A 20,677-nucleotide genomic window follows, 5' to 3' on the forward strand; every position below is an offset into this window, starting at 1 on the left:
GATGTTACTGTTGTAATCAGGGCCCTGACAGCATCATCAAGACTGATGTAACTGTTGTAATCATGGACAGCATCAACAAGACTGATGTTACTGTTGTAATCATGGACAGCATCAACAAGATTGATGTTACTGTTGTAATCACGGCTCTGACAGCATCAACAAGACTGATGTTACTGTTGTAATCATGGACAGCATCAACAAGACTGATGTTACTGTTGTAATCAGGGCCCTGACAGCATCATCAAGACTGATGTTACTGTTGTAATCACGGCTCTGACAGCATCAACAAGACTGATGTTACTGTTGTAATCATGGCCCTGACAGCATCAACAAGACTGATGTTACTGTTGTAATCATGGCCCTGACAGCATCAACAAGACTGATGTTACTGTTGTAATCATGGACAGCATCAACAAGACTGATGTTACTGTTGTAATCATTGACAGCATCAACAAGACTGATGTTACTGTTGTAATAACGTTCCTGACAGAATCAACAAGACTGATGTTACTGTTGTAATCATTGACAGTATCAACAAGACTGATGTTACTGTTGTAATCATGGTCCTGACAGCATCAACAAGACTGATGTTACTGTTGTAATCACAGTCCTGACAGCATCAACGAGACTGATATTACTGTTGCAATCATGAACAGCATCAACAAGACTGATGTTACTGTTGTAATCATTGACAGCATCAACAATACTGATGTTACTGTTGTAATCATGGCCCTGACAGCATCAACAAGACTGATGTTACTATTGTCATCACGGTCCCGACAGCATCAACAAGACTGATGTTACTGTTGTAATAACGGTCCTGACAGCATCAACAAGACTGATGTTACTGTTGTAATCATGGGTCTGACAGTATCAACAAGACTGATGTTACTGTTGTAATCTCGGACAGCATCAACAAGACTGGTGTTACTGTTGTAATCACGGTCCTGACAGCATGAACAAGACTGATGTTACTGTTGTCATCACGGCCCTGACAACATCAACAAGACTGATGTTACTGTTGTAATCATGGACCTGACAGCATCAACAAGACTGATGTTAGTTTTGTAATCATGGACATCATCAACAAGACTGATGTTACTGTTGTAATCATGGACAGCATCAACAAGACTGATGTTACTGTTGTAATCACGGTCCAGAGAGCATCAACAAGACTGATGTTACTGTTGTAATCATGGCCCTGACAGCATCAACAAGACTGATGTTACTGTTGTAATCATGGACAGCATCAACAAGACTGATGTTACTGTTGTAATCATGGACAGCATCAACAAGACTGATGTTACTGTTGTAATCATGGCCCTGACAGCATCAACAAGACTGGTGTTACTGTTGTAATCACAGTCCTGACAGCATCAACAAGACTGATGTTACTGTTGTCATCACGGCCCTTACAGCATCAACAAGACTGATGTTACTGTTGTAATCATGGCCCTGACAGCATCAATTTGATTTGATTTGATTTGATCAACAAGACTGATGTTACTGTTGTAATCATGGACAGCATCAACAAGACTGATGTTACTGTTGTAATCACGGTCCTGACAGCATCAGCAAGACTGATGTTACTGTTGTAATCATGGACAGTATCAACAAGACTGATGTTACTGTTGTAATCATGGACAGCATCAACAAGACTGATGTTACTGTTGTAACCACGGCTCTGACAGCATCATCAAGACTGATGTTACTGTTGTAATCATGGACAGCATCAACAAGACTGATGTTACTGTTGTAATCACGGCTCTGACAGCATCATCAAGACTGATGTTACTGTTGTAATCATGGACAGCATCAACAAGACTGATGTTACTGTTGTAATCATGGCCCTGACAGCATCAACAAGACTGATGTTACTGTTGTAATCATGGACAGCATCAACAAGACTGATGTAACTGTTGTAATCATTGACAGCATCAACAAGACTGATGTTACTGTTGAAATCATGGCCCTGACAGCATCAACAAGACTGATGTTACTGTTGTAATCATGGACAGCATCAACAAGACTGATGTTACTGTTGTAATCATTGACAGCATCAACAAGACTGATGTTACTGTTGTAATCATGGCCCTGACAGCATCAACAAGACTGATGTTACTGTTGTAATCATTGACAGTATCAACAAGACTGATGTTACTGTTGTAATCATGGTCCTGACAGCATCAACAAGACTGATGTTACTGTTGTAATCACAGTCCTGACAGCATCAACAAGACTGATATTACTGTTGTAATCATTGACAGTATCAACAAGACTGATGTTACTGTTGTAATCATGGTCCTGACAGCATCAACAAGACTGATGTTACTGTTGTAATCACAGTCCTGACAGCATCAACAAGACTGATATTACTGTTGTAATCATGGACAGCATCAACAAGACTGATGTTACTGTTGTAATCATTGACAGCATCAACAAGACTGATGTTAATGTTGTAATCATGGCCCTGACAGCATCAACAAGACTGATGTTACTGTTGTAATCATGGACAGCATCAACAAGACTGATGTTACTGTTGTAATCATTGACAGCATCAACAAGACTGATGTTACTGTTGTAATCATGGTCCTGACAGCATCAACAAGACTGATGTTACTGTTGTAATCACAGTCCTGACAGCATCAACAAGACTGATATTACTGTTGTAATCATTGACAGTATCAACAAGACTGATGTTACTGTTGTAATCATGGTCCTGACAGCATCAACAAGACTGATGTTACTGTTGTAATCACAGTCCTGACAGCATCAACAAGACTGATATTACTGTTGTAATCATGGACAGCATCAACAAGACTGATGTTACTGTTGTAATCATTGACAGCATCAACAATATTGATGTTACTGTTGTAATCATGGCCCTGACAGCATCAACAAGACTGATGTTACTATTGTCATCACGGTCCCGACAGCATCAACAAGACTGATGTTACTGTTGTAATAACGGTCCTGACAGCATCAACAAGACTGATGTTACTGTTGTCATCACGGCCCTGACAGCATCAACAAGACTGATGTTACTGTTGTAATCATGGTCCTGACAGCATCAACAAGACTGATGTTACTGTTGTAATCATGGGTCTGACAGTATCAACAAGACTGATGTTACTGTTGTAATCATGGACAGCATCAACAAGACTGATGTTACTGTTGTAATCATGGGCCTGACAGCATCAACAAGACTGATGTTACTGTTGAAATCATGGCCCTGACAGCATCAACAAGACTGATGTTACTGTTGTAAACATGGACAGCATCAACAAGAATGATGTTACTGTTGTAATCATGGACAGCATCAACAAGACTGATGTTACTGTTGTAATCATGGACAGCATCAACAAGACAGATGCTACTGTTGTAATCATGGACAGCATCAACAAGACTGATGTTACTGTTGTAATCATGGCCCTGACAGCATCAACAAGACTGGTGTTACTGTTGTAATCACGGTCCTGACAGCATCAACAAGACTGATGTTACTGTTGTCATCACGGACAGCATCAACAAGAATGATGTTACTGTTGTAATCATGGACAGCATCAACAAGAGTGATGTTACTGTTGTAATCATGGACAGCATCAACAAGACTGATGTTACTGTTGTAATCACGGTCCAGACAGCATCAACAAGACTGATGTTACTGTTGTAATCATGTCCCTGACAGCATCAACAAGACTGATGTTACTGTTGTAATCATGAACAGCATCAACAAGACAGATGTTACTGTTGTAATCATGGACAGCATCAACAAGACTGATGTTACTGTTGTAATCATGGCCCTGACAGCATCAACAAGACTGGTGTTACTGTTGTTATCACGGTCCTGACAGCATCAACAAGACGGATGTTACTGTTGTCATCACGGCCCTTACAGCATCAACAAGACTGATGTTACTGTTGTAATCATGGACAGCATCAACAAGACTGATGTTACTGTTGTAATCATGGGCCTGACAGCATCAACAAGACTGATGTTACTGTTGAAATCATGGCCCTGACAGCATCAACAAGACTGATGTTACTGTTGTAAACATGGACAGCATCAACAAGACTGATGTTACTGTTGTAATCATGGACAGCATCAACAAGACAGATGCTACTGTTGTAATCATGGACAGCATCAACAAGACTGATGTTACTGTTGTAATCATGGCCCTGACAGCATCAACAAGACTGGTGTTACTGTTGTAATCACGGTCCTGACAGCATCAACAAGACTGATGTTACTGTTGTCATCACGGACAGCATCAACAAGAATGATGTTACTGTTGTAATCATGGACAGCATCAACAAGAGTGATGTTACTGTTGTAATCATGGACAGCATCAACAAGACTGATGTTACTGTTGTAATCACGGTCCAGACAGCATCAACAAGACTGATGTTACTGTTGTAATCATGGCCCTGACAGCATCAACAAGACTGATGTTACTGTTGTAATCATGAACAGCATCAACAAGACAGATGTTACTGTTGTAATCATGGACAGCATCAACAAGACTGATGTTACTGTTGTAATCATGGCCCTGACAGCATCAACAAGACTGGTGTTACTGTTGTTATCACGGTCCTGACAGCATCAACAAGACGGATGTTACTGTTGTCATCACGGCCCTTACAGCATCAACAAGACTGATGTTACTGTTGTAATCATGGCCCTGACAGCATCAATTTGATTTGATTTGATCAACAAGACTGATGTTACTGTTGTAATCATGGACAGCATCAACAAGACTGATGTTACTGTTGTAATCACGGTCCTGACAGCATCAACAAGACTGATGTTACTGTTGTAATCATGGACAGCATCAACAAGACTGATGTTACTGTTGTAATCATGGGCCTGACAGCATCAACAAGACTGATGTTACTGTTGAAATCATGGCCCTGACAGCATCAACAAGACTGATGTTACTGTTGTAATCATGGACAGCATCAACAAGAATGATGTTACTGTTGTAATCATGGACAGCATCAACAAGACTGATGTTACTGTTGTAATCATGGACAGCATCAACAAGACAGATGCTACTGTTGTAATCATGGACAGCATCAACAAGACTGATGTTACTGTTGTAATCACGGCCCTGACAGCATCAACAAGACTGGTGTTACTGTTTTAATCACGGTCCTGACAGCATCAACAAGACTGATGTTACTGTTGTCATCACGGACAGCATCAACAAGAATGAGGTTACTGTTGTAATCATGGACAGCATCAACAAGAGTGATGTTACTGTTGTAATCATGGACAGCATCAACAAGACTGATGTTACTGTTGTAATCATGGCCCTGACAGCATCAACAAGACTGATGTTACTGTTGTAATCATGAACAGCATCAACAAGACAGATGTTACTGTTGTAATCATGGACAGCATCAACAAGACTGATGTTACTGTTGTAATCATGGCCCTGACAGCATCAACAAGACTGGTGTTACTGTTGTTATCACGGTCCTGACAGCATCAACAAGACTGATGTTACTGTTGTCATCACGGCCCTTACAGCATCAACAAGACTGATGTTACTGTTGTAATCATGGCCCTGACAGCATCAATTTGATTTGATTTGATCAACAAGACTGATGTTACTGTTGTAATCATGGACAGCATCAACAAGACTGATGTTACTGTTGTAATCACGGTCCTGACAGCATCAACAAGACTGATGTTACTATTGTAATCATGGACAGCATCAACAAGACTGATGTTACTGTTGTAATCATGGACAGCATCAACAAGACTGATGTTACTGTTGTAATCATGGTCCTGACAGCATCAACAAGACTGATGTTACTGTTGTAATCACGGTCCTGACAGCATCAACAAGACTGATGTTACTGTTGTAAACATGGACAGCATCAACAAGACTGATGTTACTGTTGTAATCATGGACAGCATCAACACGACTGATGTTACTGTTGTAATCATGGACAGCATCAACAAGACTGATGTTACTGTTGTAATCATGGTCCTGACAGCATCAACAAGACTGATGTTACTGTTGTAATCACGGTCCTGACAGCATCAACAAGACTGATGTTACTGTTGTAATCATGGACAGCATCAACAAGACTGATGTTACTGTTGTAATCATGGACATCATCAACAAGACTGATGTTACTGTTGTAATCATGGACAGCATCAACAAGACTGATGTTACTGTTGTAATCATGGACATCATCAACAAGACTGATGTTACTGTTGTAATCATGGACAGCATCAACACGACTGATGTTACTGTTGTAATCATGGACAGCATCAACAAGACTGATGTTACTGTTGTAATCACGGCTCTGACAGCATCATCAAGACTGATGTTACTGTTGTAATCATGGACAGCATCAACAAGACTGATGTTACTGTTATAATATGGATATGGTTTAAAGTAGTGCACTATATAGGAAATAGGGTTCCATTTGTCATGTACACCTCATGGCCACCTGTTAGCTCTGAGCCATAGACCTCGTAAGGGCCTGGTAAACATCTAGACTCTCCCCAGGACTGATAACCATCTAGACTCTCCCCAGGCCTGATAACCATCTAGACTCTCCCCAGGCCTGATAACCATCTAGACTCTCCCCAGGCCTGATAACCATCTAGACTCTCCCCAGGCCTGATAACCATCTAGACTCTCCCCAGGCCTGATAACCATCTAGACTCTCCCCAGGACTGATAACCATCTAGACTCTCCCCAGGCCTGATAACCATCTAGACTCTCCCCAGGCCTGATAACCATCTAGACTCTCCCCAGGCCTGATAACCATCTAGACTCTCCCCAGGACTGATAACCATCTAGACTCTCCCCAGGACTGATAACCATCTAGACTCTCCCCAGGACTGATAACCATCTAGACTCTCCCCGTCCACAGAATACCTCAACTCCTCAGTCAGACAGTGGCAAACATGGATTCTATTTTAGGAGTATGGCAGCCAATCAGCCACCACCTGCTGGGCAGCTGCCAGGCAGAGATAGAAAGTTGCTGCACTGTCACCTGGTATTAACTAGTTGTGATGATAACTCACTGTCACCTGGTATAAACTAGTTATGATGATAACTCACTGGAATCTGATATTAACTAGTTGTGATGATAACTCACTGGAATCTGGTATTAACTAGTTGTGATGATAACTCACTGTTGTCTGGTATTAACTAGTTGTGGTGATAACGCACTGTAATCTGGTATGAACTAGTTGTGATGATAACTCACTGGTGTCTGGTATTAACTAGTTGTGATGATAACTCACTGTTATCTGTTATTAACTAGTTGTCTGGTATTAACTAGTTGTGATGATAACTCACTGTTATCTGGAATGAACTAGTTGTGATGATAACTCACTGTTATCTGATATTAATACTTGATGGAGTACCACGACCAGCACAATACTGGATGGAGTACCACAACCAACACAATACTGGGTGGAGTACCAGGACCAACACAATACTGGATGGCGTAACAGGACCAACACAATACTGGATGGAGTACCACGACCAACCAAATACTGGATGGAGTACCACGACCAACACAATACTGGATGGAGTACCACGACCAGCACAATACTGGATGGAGTACCAGGACCATCACAATACTGGATGGAGTACCACGACCAACACAATACTGGATGGAGTACCACGACCAACACAATACTGGATGGAGTACCACGACCAGCACAATACTGGATGGAGTACCAGGCCATCACAATACTGGATGGAGTACCAGGACCAACACAATACTGGATGGACTACCACGGCCAACACAATACTGGATGGAGTACCATGACCAGCACAATACTGGATGGAGTACCACGACCAATACAATACTGGATGGAGTACCAGAACCAGCACAATACTGGATGGAGTACAACGAACAGCACAATACTGGATGGAGTACCACGACCAACACAATACTGGATGGAGTACCACGACCAGCACAATGCTGGATGGAGAACCAGGACCAACACAATACTGGAGGGAGTACCACGACCAGCAAAATACTGGATGGAGTACCATGACCAACACAATACTGGATGCAGTACCAGGACCAACACAATACTGGATGGAGTACCACGACCAACACAATACTGGATGGAGTACCACGACCAACCAAATACTGGATGGAGTACCACGAACAACACAATTCTGGATGGAGTACCACGACCAAAACAATACTGGATGGAGTACCATGACCAACACAATACTGGATGGAGTACCATGACCAGCACAATACTGGATGAAGTACCACGACCAACACAATACTGAATGGAGTACCACGACCAGCACATTACTGGATGGAGTACCACGACCAACACAATACTGAATGGAGTACCACGACCAACACAATACTGAATGGAGTACCACGACCAGCACATTACTGGATGGAGTACCACGACCAACACAATACTGAATGGAGTACCACGACCAGCACATTACTGGATGGAGTACCACGACCAACACAATACTGGATGGAGTACCACGACCAACACAATACTGGATGGACTACCACGACCAATTCAATACTGGATGGACTACCACGACCAACACAATACTGGATGGACTACCACGACCAATTCAATACTGGATGGACTACCACGACCAACACAATACTGGATGGAGTACCACGACCAACCAAATACTGGATGGAGTACCACGAACAACACAATTCTGGATGGAGTACCACGACCAAAACAATACTGGATGGAGTACCATGACCAACACAATACTGGATGGAGTACCATGACCAGCACAATACTGGATGAAGTACCACGACCAACACAATACTGAATGGAGTACCACGACCAGCACATTACTGGATGGAGTACCACGACCAACACAATACTGAATGGAGTACCAAGACCAACACAATACTGAATGGAGTACCACGACCAGCACATTACTGGATGGAGTACCACGACCAACACAATACTGAATGGAGTACCACGACCAGCACATTACTGGATGGAGTACCACGACCAACACAATACTGGATGGACTACCACGACCAATTCAATACTGGATGGACTACCACGACCAACACAATACTGGATGGACTACCACGACCAATTCAATACTGGATGGACTACCACGACCAACACAATACTGGATGGACTACCACGACCAACACAATACTGGATGGACTACCATGACCATCACAATACTGGATGGAGTACCAGGACCAACACAATACTGGATGGAGTACCAGGACCATCACAATACTGAATGGAGTACCACGACCAGCACATTACTGGATGGAGTACCACGACCAACACAATACTGGATGGACTACCACGACCAATTCAATACTGGATGGACTACCACGACCAACACAATACTGGATGGACTACCACGACCAACACAATACTGGATGGACTACCATGACCATCACAATACTGGATGGAGTACCAGGACCAACACAATACTGGATGGAGTACCAGGACCATCACAATACTGGATGGAGTACCAGGACCAACACAATACTGGATGGAGTACCACGACCAGCACAATACTTGATGGAGTACCACGACCAGCACAATACTGGATGGAGTACCACGACCAGCACACTACTGGATGGAGTACCACGACCAACACAATACTGGATGGACTACCACGACCAATTCAATACTGGATGGAGTACCACGACCAACACAATACTGGATGGAGCACCACGACCAACAAAATACTGGATGGAGCACCACGACCAACACAATACTGAATGGAGTACCACGACCAGCACAATACTGGATGGAGCACCACGACCAACACAATACTGAATGGAGTACCACGACCAGCACAATACTGGATGGAGTACCACGACCAACACAATCCTGGATGGAGTACCACGACCAAAACAATACTGGATGGAGTACCATACACTGGCTGCCAGTGTGTTCCTCCCTCATGATCAGCCTCCTCTCTGCTCCTTTCTGTCTGATTGGCAGATATATTATCTGGCCATGTAACACAATGCCAGCCCTGGCATCTCACAGTCCGCCTGCAGTCCGCCTGCCAGCCTGCCTGACTGGCAACCACACAGAGGCATGCTCTTCAGCCCTGTGGAGATATCAGCCTGTCCTGGTTTCAACTACAGAGGCATGCTCTTCAGCCCTGTGGAGATATAAGCCTGTCCTGGTTTCAACTACAGAGGCATGCTCTTCAGCCCTGTGGAGATATCAGCCTGTCCTGGTTTCAACTACAGAGGCATGCCCTTCAGCCCTGTGGAGATATCAGCCTGTCCTGGTTTCAACTACAGAGGCATGCTCTTCAGTCCTGTGGAGATATCAGCCTGTCCTGGTTTCAACTACAGAGGCTAAGTACTTTTGTTCTTCTCTGTCTGGTCGGGCACTGATGATGGGCGATTAGTCCTGGCTCGTAGCCAGCCTTCCAATTCAACCCAATGTTTATTGATGGTATGGAGGTCAGGGGCTCTGTGCAGGACGGTCAAGTTCTTCCACACCGATCTCAACAAACCTTTTCTGTATGGACCTCGCTTTGTGCACAGGGGCATTGTCATGCATAAACAGGAAAGGGCCTTCCCCAAACTGATACCACAAAGTTGGAAGCACAGAACCATCATCTAGCCACTCCTCAGCACTGTCAACTGTGGGACCTTATATAGACAGGTTTGTGCCTTTCCAAATCATGTCCAATCAATTAAATTTACCACAGGTGGACTCCAATCAAGTTGTTAGAAACATCTCAAGGATGATCAATGGAAACAGGATGCACCTGAGCTCTGAGGGTCTGAATACTTATGTAAATAAGGTATTTCTGTTTTTAATTTATAATACATTACAACATTTCTAACAACTTGTTTTCACCTTGTCATTAAGTGGTATTGTGATGTCATTACGGGGAATTGTGATGTCATTATGGGGAATTGTGATGTCATTACGGGGAATTGTGATGCCATTAAGGGGAATTGTGATGTCGTTAAGGGGAATTGTGATGCCATTAAGGGGAATTGTGATTGTAAAAAAATACATTTCAGATGTCTCTCTCACGCGTTCATTACGTGAGGTTGCTTTATCTTGGCCAGGTCGCAGTTGGAAATGGAAAGCTGATATAAAAAAATGCATTTCAGATGTCTCTCTCACGCGTTCATTACGTGAGGTTGCTTTATCTTGGCCAGGTCGCAGTTGGAAATGGAAAGCTGATATAAAAAAATACATTTCAGATGTCTCTCTCACGCATTCATTACGTGAGGTTGCTTTATCTTGGCCAGGTCGCAGCTGGAAATGGCCCACCTGGTTAAATAAAGCTGATATAAAAAAAATACATTTCAGATGTCTCTCTCACACGTTCATTACGTGAGGTTGTTGGGAACAACAGAAATTCACCAGATTGTAACAATAACATGTTGACAGGTTGACATGAGGCAGCTTCCTCCACAGACGCCACTACGCCCCCTCGTGGACTGCCCCACTGTGGTTACTTCAAGAGGGGCACTACATCCCCTCGTGGACTGCCCCACTGTGTTAAGAGGCACTACGCCCCCTCGTAGACTGCCCCACTGTGGTTACTTCAAGAGGGGCACTACGCCCCCTCGTGGACAGCCCCACTGTGTTAAGAGGCACTACGCCCCCTCGTGGACTGCCCCACTGTGTTAAGAGGCACTACGCCCCCTCGTGGACTGCCCCACTGTGTTAAGAGGCACTACGCCCCCTCGTAGACTGCCCCACTGTGTTAAGAGGCACTACGCCCCCTCGTGGACTGCCCCACTGTGTTAAGAGGCACTACGCCCCCTCGTGGACTGCCCCACTGTGGTTACTTCAAGAGGGGAACTACATCCCCTCGTGGACTGCCCCACTGTGTTAAGAGGCACTACGCCCCCTCGTAGACTGCCCCACTGTGGTTACTTCAAGAGGGGCACTACGCCCCCTCGTGGACTGCCCCACTGTGTTAAGAGGCACTACGCCCCCTCGTGGACTGCCCCACTGTGTTAAGAGGCACTACGCCCCCTCGTGGACTGCCCCACTGTGTTAAGAGGCACTACGCCCCCTCGTAGACTGCCCCACTGTGTTAAGAGGCACTACGCCCCCTCGTGGACTGCCCCACTGTGTTTACTTATCATATAAGGACATTTTTTTTGCTCTAGATTAAAAACTTCTTGGTGACAGGGGGCAGTATTTTCACATCCGGATGAAAAGCGTGCCCAAAGTAAACTGCCTGCTACTCAGGCCCAGATGCTAGGATATGCATATCATTATTAGATTTGGATAGAAAACACTCTGACATTTCTAAAACTGTTAGAATAATGTCTGTGAGTATAACAGAACTGAGTTGGCAGGCGGAACAAGCCGAGCACAATCCAACCTGGGATTTTTTTTTAGGTCAATCTGTTTTCCATTAGGTTTCTATGGTAAGCCCTATTTAATAGGAATCTGCTTGTAGTTCCTATAGCTTCCACTAGATGTCGACAGTCTTTAGAAATTGGTTGATGTTGATGATGATGATCCACCTGCTCTTCCATGTGTCACTCCAGGTGGACTCAAATCTTTTGGTGCCAGCGACCTGGAACGCACTTCACTTTGTTTTCACTTTGTTATCATTATTTCTGACTTTTGTGTCGTGCCTGGCTGGTTGAAATATGATTTTCATGTGTTTGTATGCGGGGTGCTGTCCTCAGATAATCGCATGGTCTGCTTTTGCCGTGAAGCCTTTTTGAAATCTGACACTGTGGCTGGATTAAGTTCAGATGTATTTTGCTGTATAAACTTGTATGTTTAATGAATTCTTATTATGAGTATTTCTGTTTTTGGATTTGGCGCGCTGCAATTTCACTGGATGTTGTCAAATCAATCCCGTTATCGGGATTCGAGCGGGAAGGGATCACTAAGAAGTTAAAGGAAATGGCACAGGTGTTCATAAATTAACACATCTCTCAGTCCAAATGCTATAGTCCTTCCATACATGAGTCCTTACCCTGTAGTAGTCTGTGCTGTAGATGTCTCTGGACATCCCGAAGTCTCCTATCTTCACAAGCAGCCCGTTGCCCACTAGACAGTTCCTGGTGGCCAGGTCTCTGTGGACAAAGTGCTGGGAGGTCAGGTACACAATGCCGGCTGAGATCTGGGTGGCGATGTGTAACATCTGGGACAGACCCAGCTCTCCGTCAGTTTGAACGGGATGGCCATCCACAAGGATCATAGCATCTGGACCATGGACTCTGGAGAGAGAGAAACATAAGCCTTCATCTATACAGTATGTAGAGGCTGGCCATCTGGACCATGGACTCTGGAGAGAGAGACACATACACCTTCATCTATACAGTATGTAGAGGCTGGTCAGCTGGACCATGGACTCTGGAGAGAGAGAAACATAAACCTTCATCTATACAGTCTGTAGAGGCTGGCCATCTGGACCATGGACTCTGGAGAGAGAGATACGAAACAGAACAGAGGAGTAGTAGAGACAGAGGAGGAGTAGAGACAGAGGAGTTTGATCTCTTACATTAGCTTGATAACTGTGGACATTTTTGCTTTCTTTTTGTTCTAAATAGAGGCATGTTGGATTGTGTAAAAATGCAGGAAATTAGCTTTAGATTCCCCCCAAATATTCCAGACCTCCCGTCAGGTTATGTCCCCCCCCACTTCTAAAACCAAAGAGGCGCCCCTGTGTACCAGCATTGTTCCTATACCACTACCTGAGGAACTTGTTGAGGTCCCCATGCTTCATGTACTCAAACACCATGATGAGGGGATCTCCATCCACACAGACCCCATAGAACTTAACAATGTGGTCGTGCTGGAGGTTGGTGAGCAGCTCAGCTTCTCTCTGGAAGTCTTTTCTGGCTGACAGGTTGGGGTCCTTCAGGCTCTGGGAACCAAAGGGACACGTTGTTGGTTTCAGGGTCTGTGAATGAGATGGAGAAGTACTGTTGGTTTACTGCTGGTACTACTGTAGTAGTAAACACATTGATATCAGACATCTTATAGACAACAGACAGGTTGAGGTCCTTCAGGGTCTGGGAAGAAGAGAGATGTACTGTTGGTATACTGCTGGATGATGTCTGTAAATTACCAGTAGGTCTTCAGTTATACAAACCTAAAAAAACACCTCATCACTCAGTAACATCCCATCATCACTCAGTAACATCTCCTCATCACTCAGTAACAACACATCCCCTCATCACTTAGTAACATCCCCTCATCACCCAGTAACATCCCCTCATCACTCAGTAACAACACATCCCCTCATCACCCAGTAACATCCCCTCATCACCCAGTAACATCCCCTCATCACTCAGTAACATCCCATCATCACTCAGTAACATCCCATCATCACTCAGTAACATCACATCCCCTCATCACTCAGTAACATCCCCTCATCACTCAGAAACATCCCCTCATCACTCAGTAACATCCCCTCATCACTCAGTAACATCCCCTCATCACTCAGAAACATCCAGTAATCACACAGTAACATCACATCCTCTCATCACTCAGTAACATCCCCTCATCACTCAGTAACATCCCCTCATCACTCAGTAACATCCCCTCATCACTCAGTAACATCCCCTCATCACTCAGTAACATCCCCTAATCGCACAGTAACATCACATCCTCTCATCACTCAGTAACATCCCCTCATCACTCAGTAACAACACATCCCCTCATCACTCTGTAACATCCCCTCATCACTCAGAAACATCCCCTCATCACTCAGTAACATCCCCTCATCACTCAGTAACATCCCCTAATCACACAGTAAAATCACATCCTCTCATCACTCAGTAACATCCCCTCATCACTCAGTAACATCCCCTCATCACTCCGTAACAACACATCCCCTCATCACTCAGTAACATCCCCTCATCACTTAGTAACATCCCCCCATTACTCAGTAACATCCCCTCATCACTCAGTAACATCCCCTCATCACTCAGTAACATCCCCTCATCACTCAGTAACATCCCCTCATCACTTAGTAACATCCCCCCATTACTCAGTAACATCCCCTCATCACTTAGTAACATCCCCCCATTACTCAGTAACATCCCCTCATCACTCAGAAACATCCCCTCATCACTCAGAAACATCCCCTCATCACTCAGAAACATCCCCTCATCACTCAGTAACAACACATCCCCTCATCACTCAGTAACAACACATCCCCTCATCACTCAGTAACATCCCCTCATCACTCAGTAACATCCCCTCATCACTCAGTAACATCCCCTCATCACTCAGTAACAACACATCCCCTCATCACTCAGTAACATCCCCTCATCACTCAGTATTATCACATCCCCTTATCACTCAGTAACATCCCCTCATCACTCAGTAACATCACATACCCTCATCACTCAGTAACGTAGCCAGACAACACGGTCACAGTGTTCTGGTGACTGCTCTAAACAAACTGTCTGGACCAGTAATACCAGACAGCACAGTCACAGTGTTCTGGTGACTGTCTGGACCAGTAATACCAGACAGCACGGTCACAGTGTCCTGGTGACTCCTCTAAACAAACTGTCTGGACCAGTAATACCAGACAGCACGGTCACAGTGTTCTGGTGACTCCTCTAAACAAACTGTCTGGACCAGTAATACCAGACAGCACGGTCACAGTGTTCTGGTGACTGTCTGGACCAGTAATACCAGACAGCATGGTCACAGTGTTCTGGTGACTGTCTGGACCAGTAATACCAGACAGCACGGTCACAGTGTCCTGGTGACTCCTCTAAACAAACTGTCTGGACCCAGAGGAGAAACATTTACTGAGAATGTATCCACACTGGCGTCCTAATCCCTTTATAGTGCACAATTTTTTCACAGAGCCCCTATGAACCCTGTTCAAATGTAGTGCACTACACAGGGAATAGGATGCAAATGTAGTGCATTACACAGGGAATAGGATGCAAATGTAGTGCACTACACAGGGAATAGGATGCAAATGTAGTGCACTACACAGGGAATAGGATGCAAATGTAGTGCACTACACAGGGAATAGGATGCCATTGAGGATACACTATCAGTAAATGTTTCTCCTCTGGGCGTCAGTCCAACATAATAACTACGAGTGCTTAGACACGATAATAACAGGAAGAGAACTGCAGGGTTTCAGTTGGTTGACATAAAGTGATATTCTGTTTTATATTCTATTCCAACGGAGATGGAAGAAGATAAAAGTGTTTGAAAGCAAACAGACACCGTTCCTTTCCCACCACAGACAAAATTATTTTCCCACAACAGACACCGTTCCTTTCCCACAACAGACACCGTTCCTTTCCCACCACACAACAGACACCATTGCTTTCCCACAACAGACACCGTTCCTTTCCCACCACACAACAGACACCGTTCCTTTCCCACAACAGACACCGTTCCTTTCCCACAACAGACAACGTTCCTTTCCCACAACACAACAGACACCGTTCCTTTCCCACAACACAACAGACACTATTCCTTTCACACAACAGACACTGTTCCTTTCCCACAAAACAACAGACACCGTTCCTTTCCCACAACACAACAGACACCGTTCCTTTCACACAACAGACACCGTTCCTTTCCCACAACACAACAGACACCGTTCCTTTCCCACAACACAACAGACACCGTTCCTTTCCCACAACACAACAGACACCGTTCCTTTCCCACAACACAACAGACACCGTTCCTTTCCCACAACACAACAGACACCGTTCCTTTCCCACAACACAACAGACACCGTTCCTTTTCCTCAACACAACAGACACCGTTCCTTTCCCACAACACAACAGACACCGTTCCTTTCCCACCACACAACAGACACCGTTCCTTTCCCACCACACAACAGACACCGTTCCTTTCCCACCCCACAACAGACACCGTTCCTTTCCCACAACAGACACCGTTCCTTTCCCACAACAGACACCATTCCTTTCCCACAACAGACACCGTTCCTTTCCCACAACAGACACCATTCCTTTCCCACAACAGACACCGTACCTTTCCCACCACACAACAGACACCGTTCCTTTCCCACCACACAACAGACACCATTCCTTTCCCACCACACAACAGACACCATTCCTTTCCCACCACACAAAAGACACCATTCCTTTCCCACCACACAACAGACACCGTTCCTTTCCCACAACAGACACCATTCTTTTCCCACCACACAACAGACACCATTCCTTTCCCACAACAGACACCATTCCTTTCCCAAAACAGACACCATTCCTTTGCCACAACAAACACCATTCCTTTCCCACAACAGACACCGTTCCTTTCCCACAACAGACACCGTTCCTTTCTGACAACAGACACCATTCCTTTTCCACAACAGACACCATTCCTTTCCCACAACAGACACCATTCCTTTCCCACCACACAACAGACACCATTCCTTTTCCACAACAGACACCGTTCCTTTTCCACAACAGACACCATTCCTTTCCCACCACACAACAGACACCGTTCCTTTCCCACAATAGACTCCCCCTGATTTGTTTTGCCAAACAAGCTCTATTTTTGTGTCCTCTGGTATATTCTAATGCTACATTGTATTTTCAACAAGCAACTATAAAGTTCTAACATGGATTAAAAACCATTTTCTCATAACAGTCTTAGTTTCATCAGCTATTGATATTCAATCTGTTTTCTGTTATCATGTGTTGGACCAGAGTGAAACTATCTCTCCACTAGACTACCTATTGATCCTGGGGTGAGGAGGATTCACCATCTTCATCAAATGTTTTATTCATTTAATCTGCAAATAATTAGCAAAAAAAGCATACTAGTATGCAAATGAACGTCTCTTACCGCTGCGATTCAGTAGGCTACTGACGAGTCACTCACTTTAACATCCCCATCTGGCAAGTCCTGTTGGACTACATATTGAACAACTACAAATGAGGTCTAGAGTTTGGTTGTCCGGATGTGATACCTTGGACATATAACTATGTTGTATGATTAATGAATGGAGAGGACAGACGAGTTACATTACATTACTGTAACAGTACTGTGTCTGTTTGGGGGATCCCACCTAATGAGAACCATTTACCACAGACAGTACTGTGTCTGTTTGGGGGATCCCTCCTAATGAGATCCATTTACCACAGACAGTACTGTGTCTGTTTGGGGGATCCCACCTAATGAGAACCATTTACCACAGAGAGTACTGTGTCTGTTTGGGGGATCCCACCTAATGAGAACCATTTACCACAGACAGTACTGTGTCTGTTTGGGGGATCCCACCTAATGAGAACCATTTACCACAGACAGTACTGTGTCTGTTTGGGGGATCCCTCCTAATGAGATCCATTTACCACAGACAGTACTGTGTCTGTTTAGGGGATCCCACCTAATGAGAACCATTTACCACAGACAGTACTGTGTCTGTTTGGGGGATCCCACCTAATGAGAACCATTTACCACAGACAGCTGTAACAGTAGTGTGTCTGTTTGGAGGATCCCACCTAATGAGAACCATTTACCACAGACAGCTGTAACAGTAGTGTGTCTGTTTGGGGGATCCCTCCTAATGAGAACCATTTACCACAGACAGTACTGTGTCTGTTTGGGGGATCCCACCTAATGAGAATCATTTACCACAGACAGTAGTGTGTCTGTTTGGAGAATCCCTCCTAATGAGATCCATTTACCACAGACAGTACTGTGTCTGTTTGGGGGATCCCTCCTAGTGAGATCCATTTACCACAGACAGTACTGTGTCTGTTTGGGGGATCCCACCTAATGAGAACCATTTACCACAGACAGTACTGTGTCTGTTTGGGGGATCCCACCTAATGAGAACCATTTACCACAGACAGCTGTAACAGTAGTGTGTCTGTTTGGGGGATCCCTCCTTACCTTGACAGCCACCAGCATGGTATCCTTGGTGGGGATCAGGTTGTAGCACTCAGCCAGGAAGACCTTTCCGAACGCCCCCTCTCCCAGCTCCCTCTTCAGGAGGATGTCCCTGCGCTTTATGTGCTGTACGTCTGGGGACAAACACACACAGACAGAGTGAGTCTGGAGGTGAGGGACAAACACACACAGACAGAGTGAGTCTGGAGGGAGGGGGGGGGACAAACACACACAGACAGAGTGAGTCTGGAGGGGAGGGACAAACACACACAGACAGAGTGAGTCTGGAGGGAGGGGGGACAAAGAGTGGTGGTGCTGTCTGATATAGAGTGGTGGTGCTGTCTGATATAGAGTGGTGGTGCTGTCTGATTTAGAGTGGTGGTGCTGTCTGATATAGAGTGGTGGTGGTGTCTGATATAGAGTGGTGGTGCTGTCTGATATAGAGTGGTGGTGCTGTCTGATATAGAGTGGTGGTGCTGTCTGATGTAGAGTGGTGGTGCTGTCTGATGTAGAGTGGTGGTGCTGTCTGATATAGAGTGGTGGTGCTGTCTGATAGAGTGGTGGTGCTGTCTGCTAGAGTGGTGGTGCTGTCTGACAGAGTGGTGGTGTTGACTGATATAGAGTGGTGGTGCTGTCTGATATAGAGTGGTGGTGTTGTCTGATATAGAGTGGTGGTGGTGTTGTCTGATATAGAGTTGTGGTGCTGTCTGATATAGAGTTGTGGTGCTGTCTGATATAGAGTGGTGGTGCTGTCTGATATAGAGTGGTGGTGGTGCTGTCTGATATAGAGTGGTGGTGCTGTCTGATATAGAGTGGTGGTGGTGCTGTCTGATATCGAGTGGTGGTGGTGCTGTCTGATATAGAGTGGTGGTGCTGTTTGATATAGAGTGGTGGTGCTGTCTGATATAGAGTGGTGGTGCTGTCTGATATAGAGTGGTGGTGCTGTCTGATATAGAGTGGTGGTGCTGTCTGATATAGAGTGGTGGTGCTGTCTGATATAGAGTGGTGGTGCTGTCTGATATAGAGTGGTGGTGGTGCTGTCTGATATCGAGTGGTGGTGGTGCTGTCTGATATAGAGTGGTGGTGCTGTTTGATATAGAGTGGTGGTGATGTCTGATGTAGGGTGGTGGTGCTGTCTGATATAGAGTGGTGGTGCTGTCTGATGTAGAGTGGTGGTGCTGTCTGACATAGAGTGGTGGTGCTGTCTGATATAGAGTGGTGGTGCTGTCTGATATAGAGTGGTGGTGCTGTCTGATATAGAGTGGTGGTGCTGTCTAAAGAAGATGATAAACTCGAATGTGACCCTATTCCCTACATAGTGCACTACTTTAGACCTGAGCCCTATTCCCTATATTTTGGTACTACTATAGACCAGAGCCCTATTCCCTACATAGTGCACTACTTTAGACCAGAGCCCTATTCCCTATATTTTGGTACTACTATAGACCAGAGCCCTATTCCCTACATAGTGCACTACTTTAGACCAGAGCCCTATTCCCTACATAGTGCACTACTTTAGACCAGAGCCCTATTCCCTATATTTTGGTACTACTATAGACCAGAGCCCTATTCCCTACATAGTGCACTACTTTAGACCAGAGCCCTATTCCCTACATAGTGCACTACTTTAGACCAGAGCCCTATTCCCTATATTTTGGTACTACTATAGACCAGAGACCTATTCCCTATGTAGTGGCACTACTTTAGACCAGAGCCCTATTCCCTACATAGTGCACTACTTTAGACCAGAGCCCTATTCCTACTGTTGACCAGGGCCCATTAAGTTCTGCTCAAAAGTAGTCCACTAGAATAGGTTGTAATTTGGGCCTGTATGATGACGTACCTCTGTAGAGCAGA

The 20,677-nt window shown here is 44.9% G+C and overlaps 1 protein-coding gene across 1 annotated transcript in view; it reads right to left on the minus strand.

Moving 5' to 3' along the window:
• The window catches only part of LOC139384431 (NT-3 growth factor receptor-like), a 141,719-nt gene that overhangs the window by 18,047 nt on the left and 102,995 nt on the right, over positions 1-20,677 (minus strand). The window contains exons 13-15 of the mRNA XM_071129196.1: positions 18,824-18,954; positions 13,666-13,838; positions 12,945-13,188 (exon numbers count right to left, since the gene is read on the minus strand). Of these exons, the coding sequence (XP_070985297.1) occupies positions 12,945-13,188; positions 13,666-13,838; positions 18,824-18,954 (548 nt within the window). The remainder of the gene's footprint in view (positions 1-12,944; positions 13,189-13,665; positions 13,839-18,823; positions 18,955-20,677) is intronic.

This window comes from Oncorhynchus clarkii, chromosome 26 (genome assembly GCF_045791955.1).
Source record: "Oncorhynchus clarkii lewisi isolate Uvic-CL-2024 chromosome 26, UVic_Ocla_1.0, whole genome shotgun sequence".
Taxonomy (NCBI): Eukaryota; Metazoa; Chordata; class Actinopteri; order Salmoniformes; family Salmonidae; genus Oncorhynchus; species Oncorhynchus clarkii.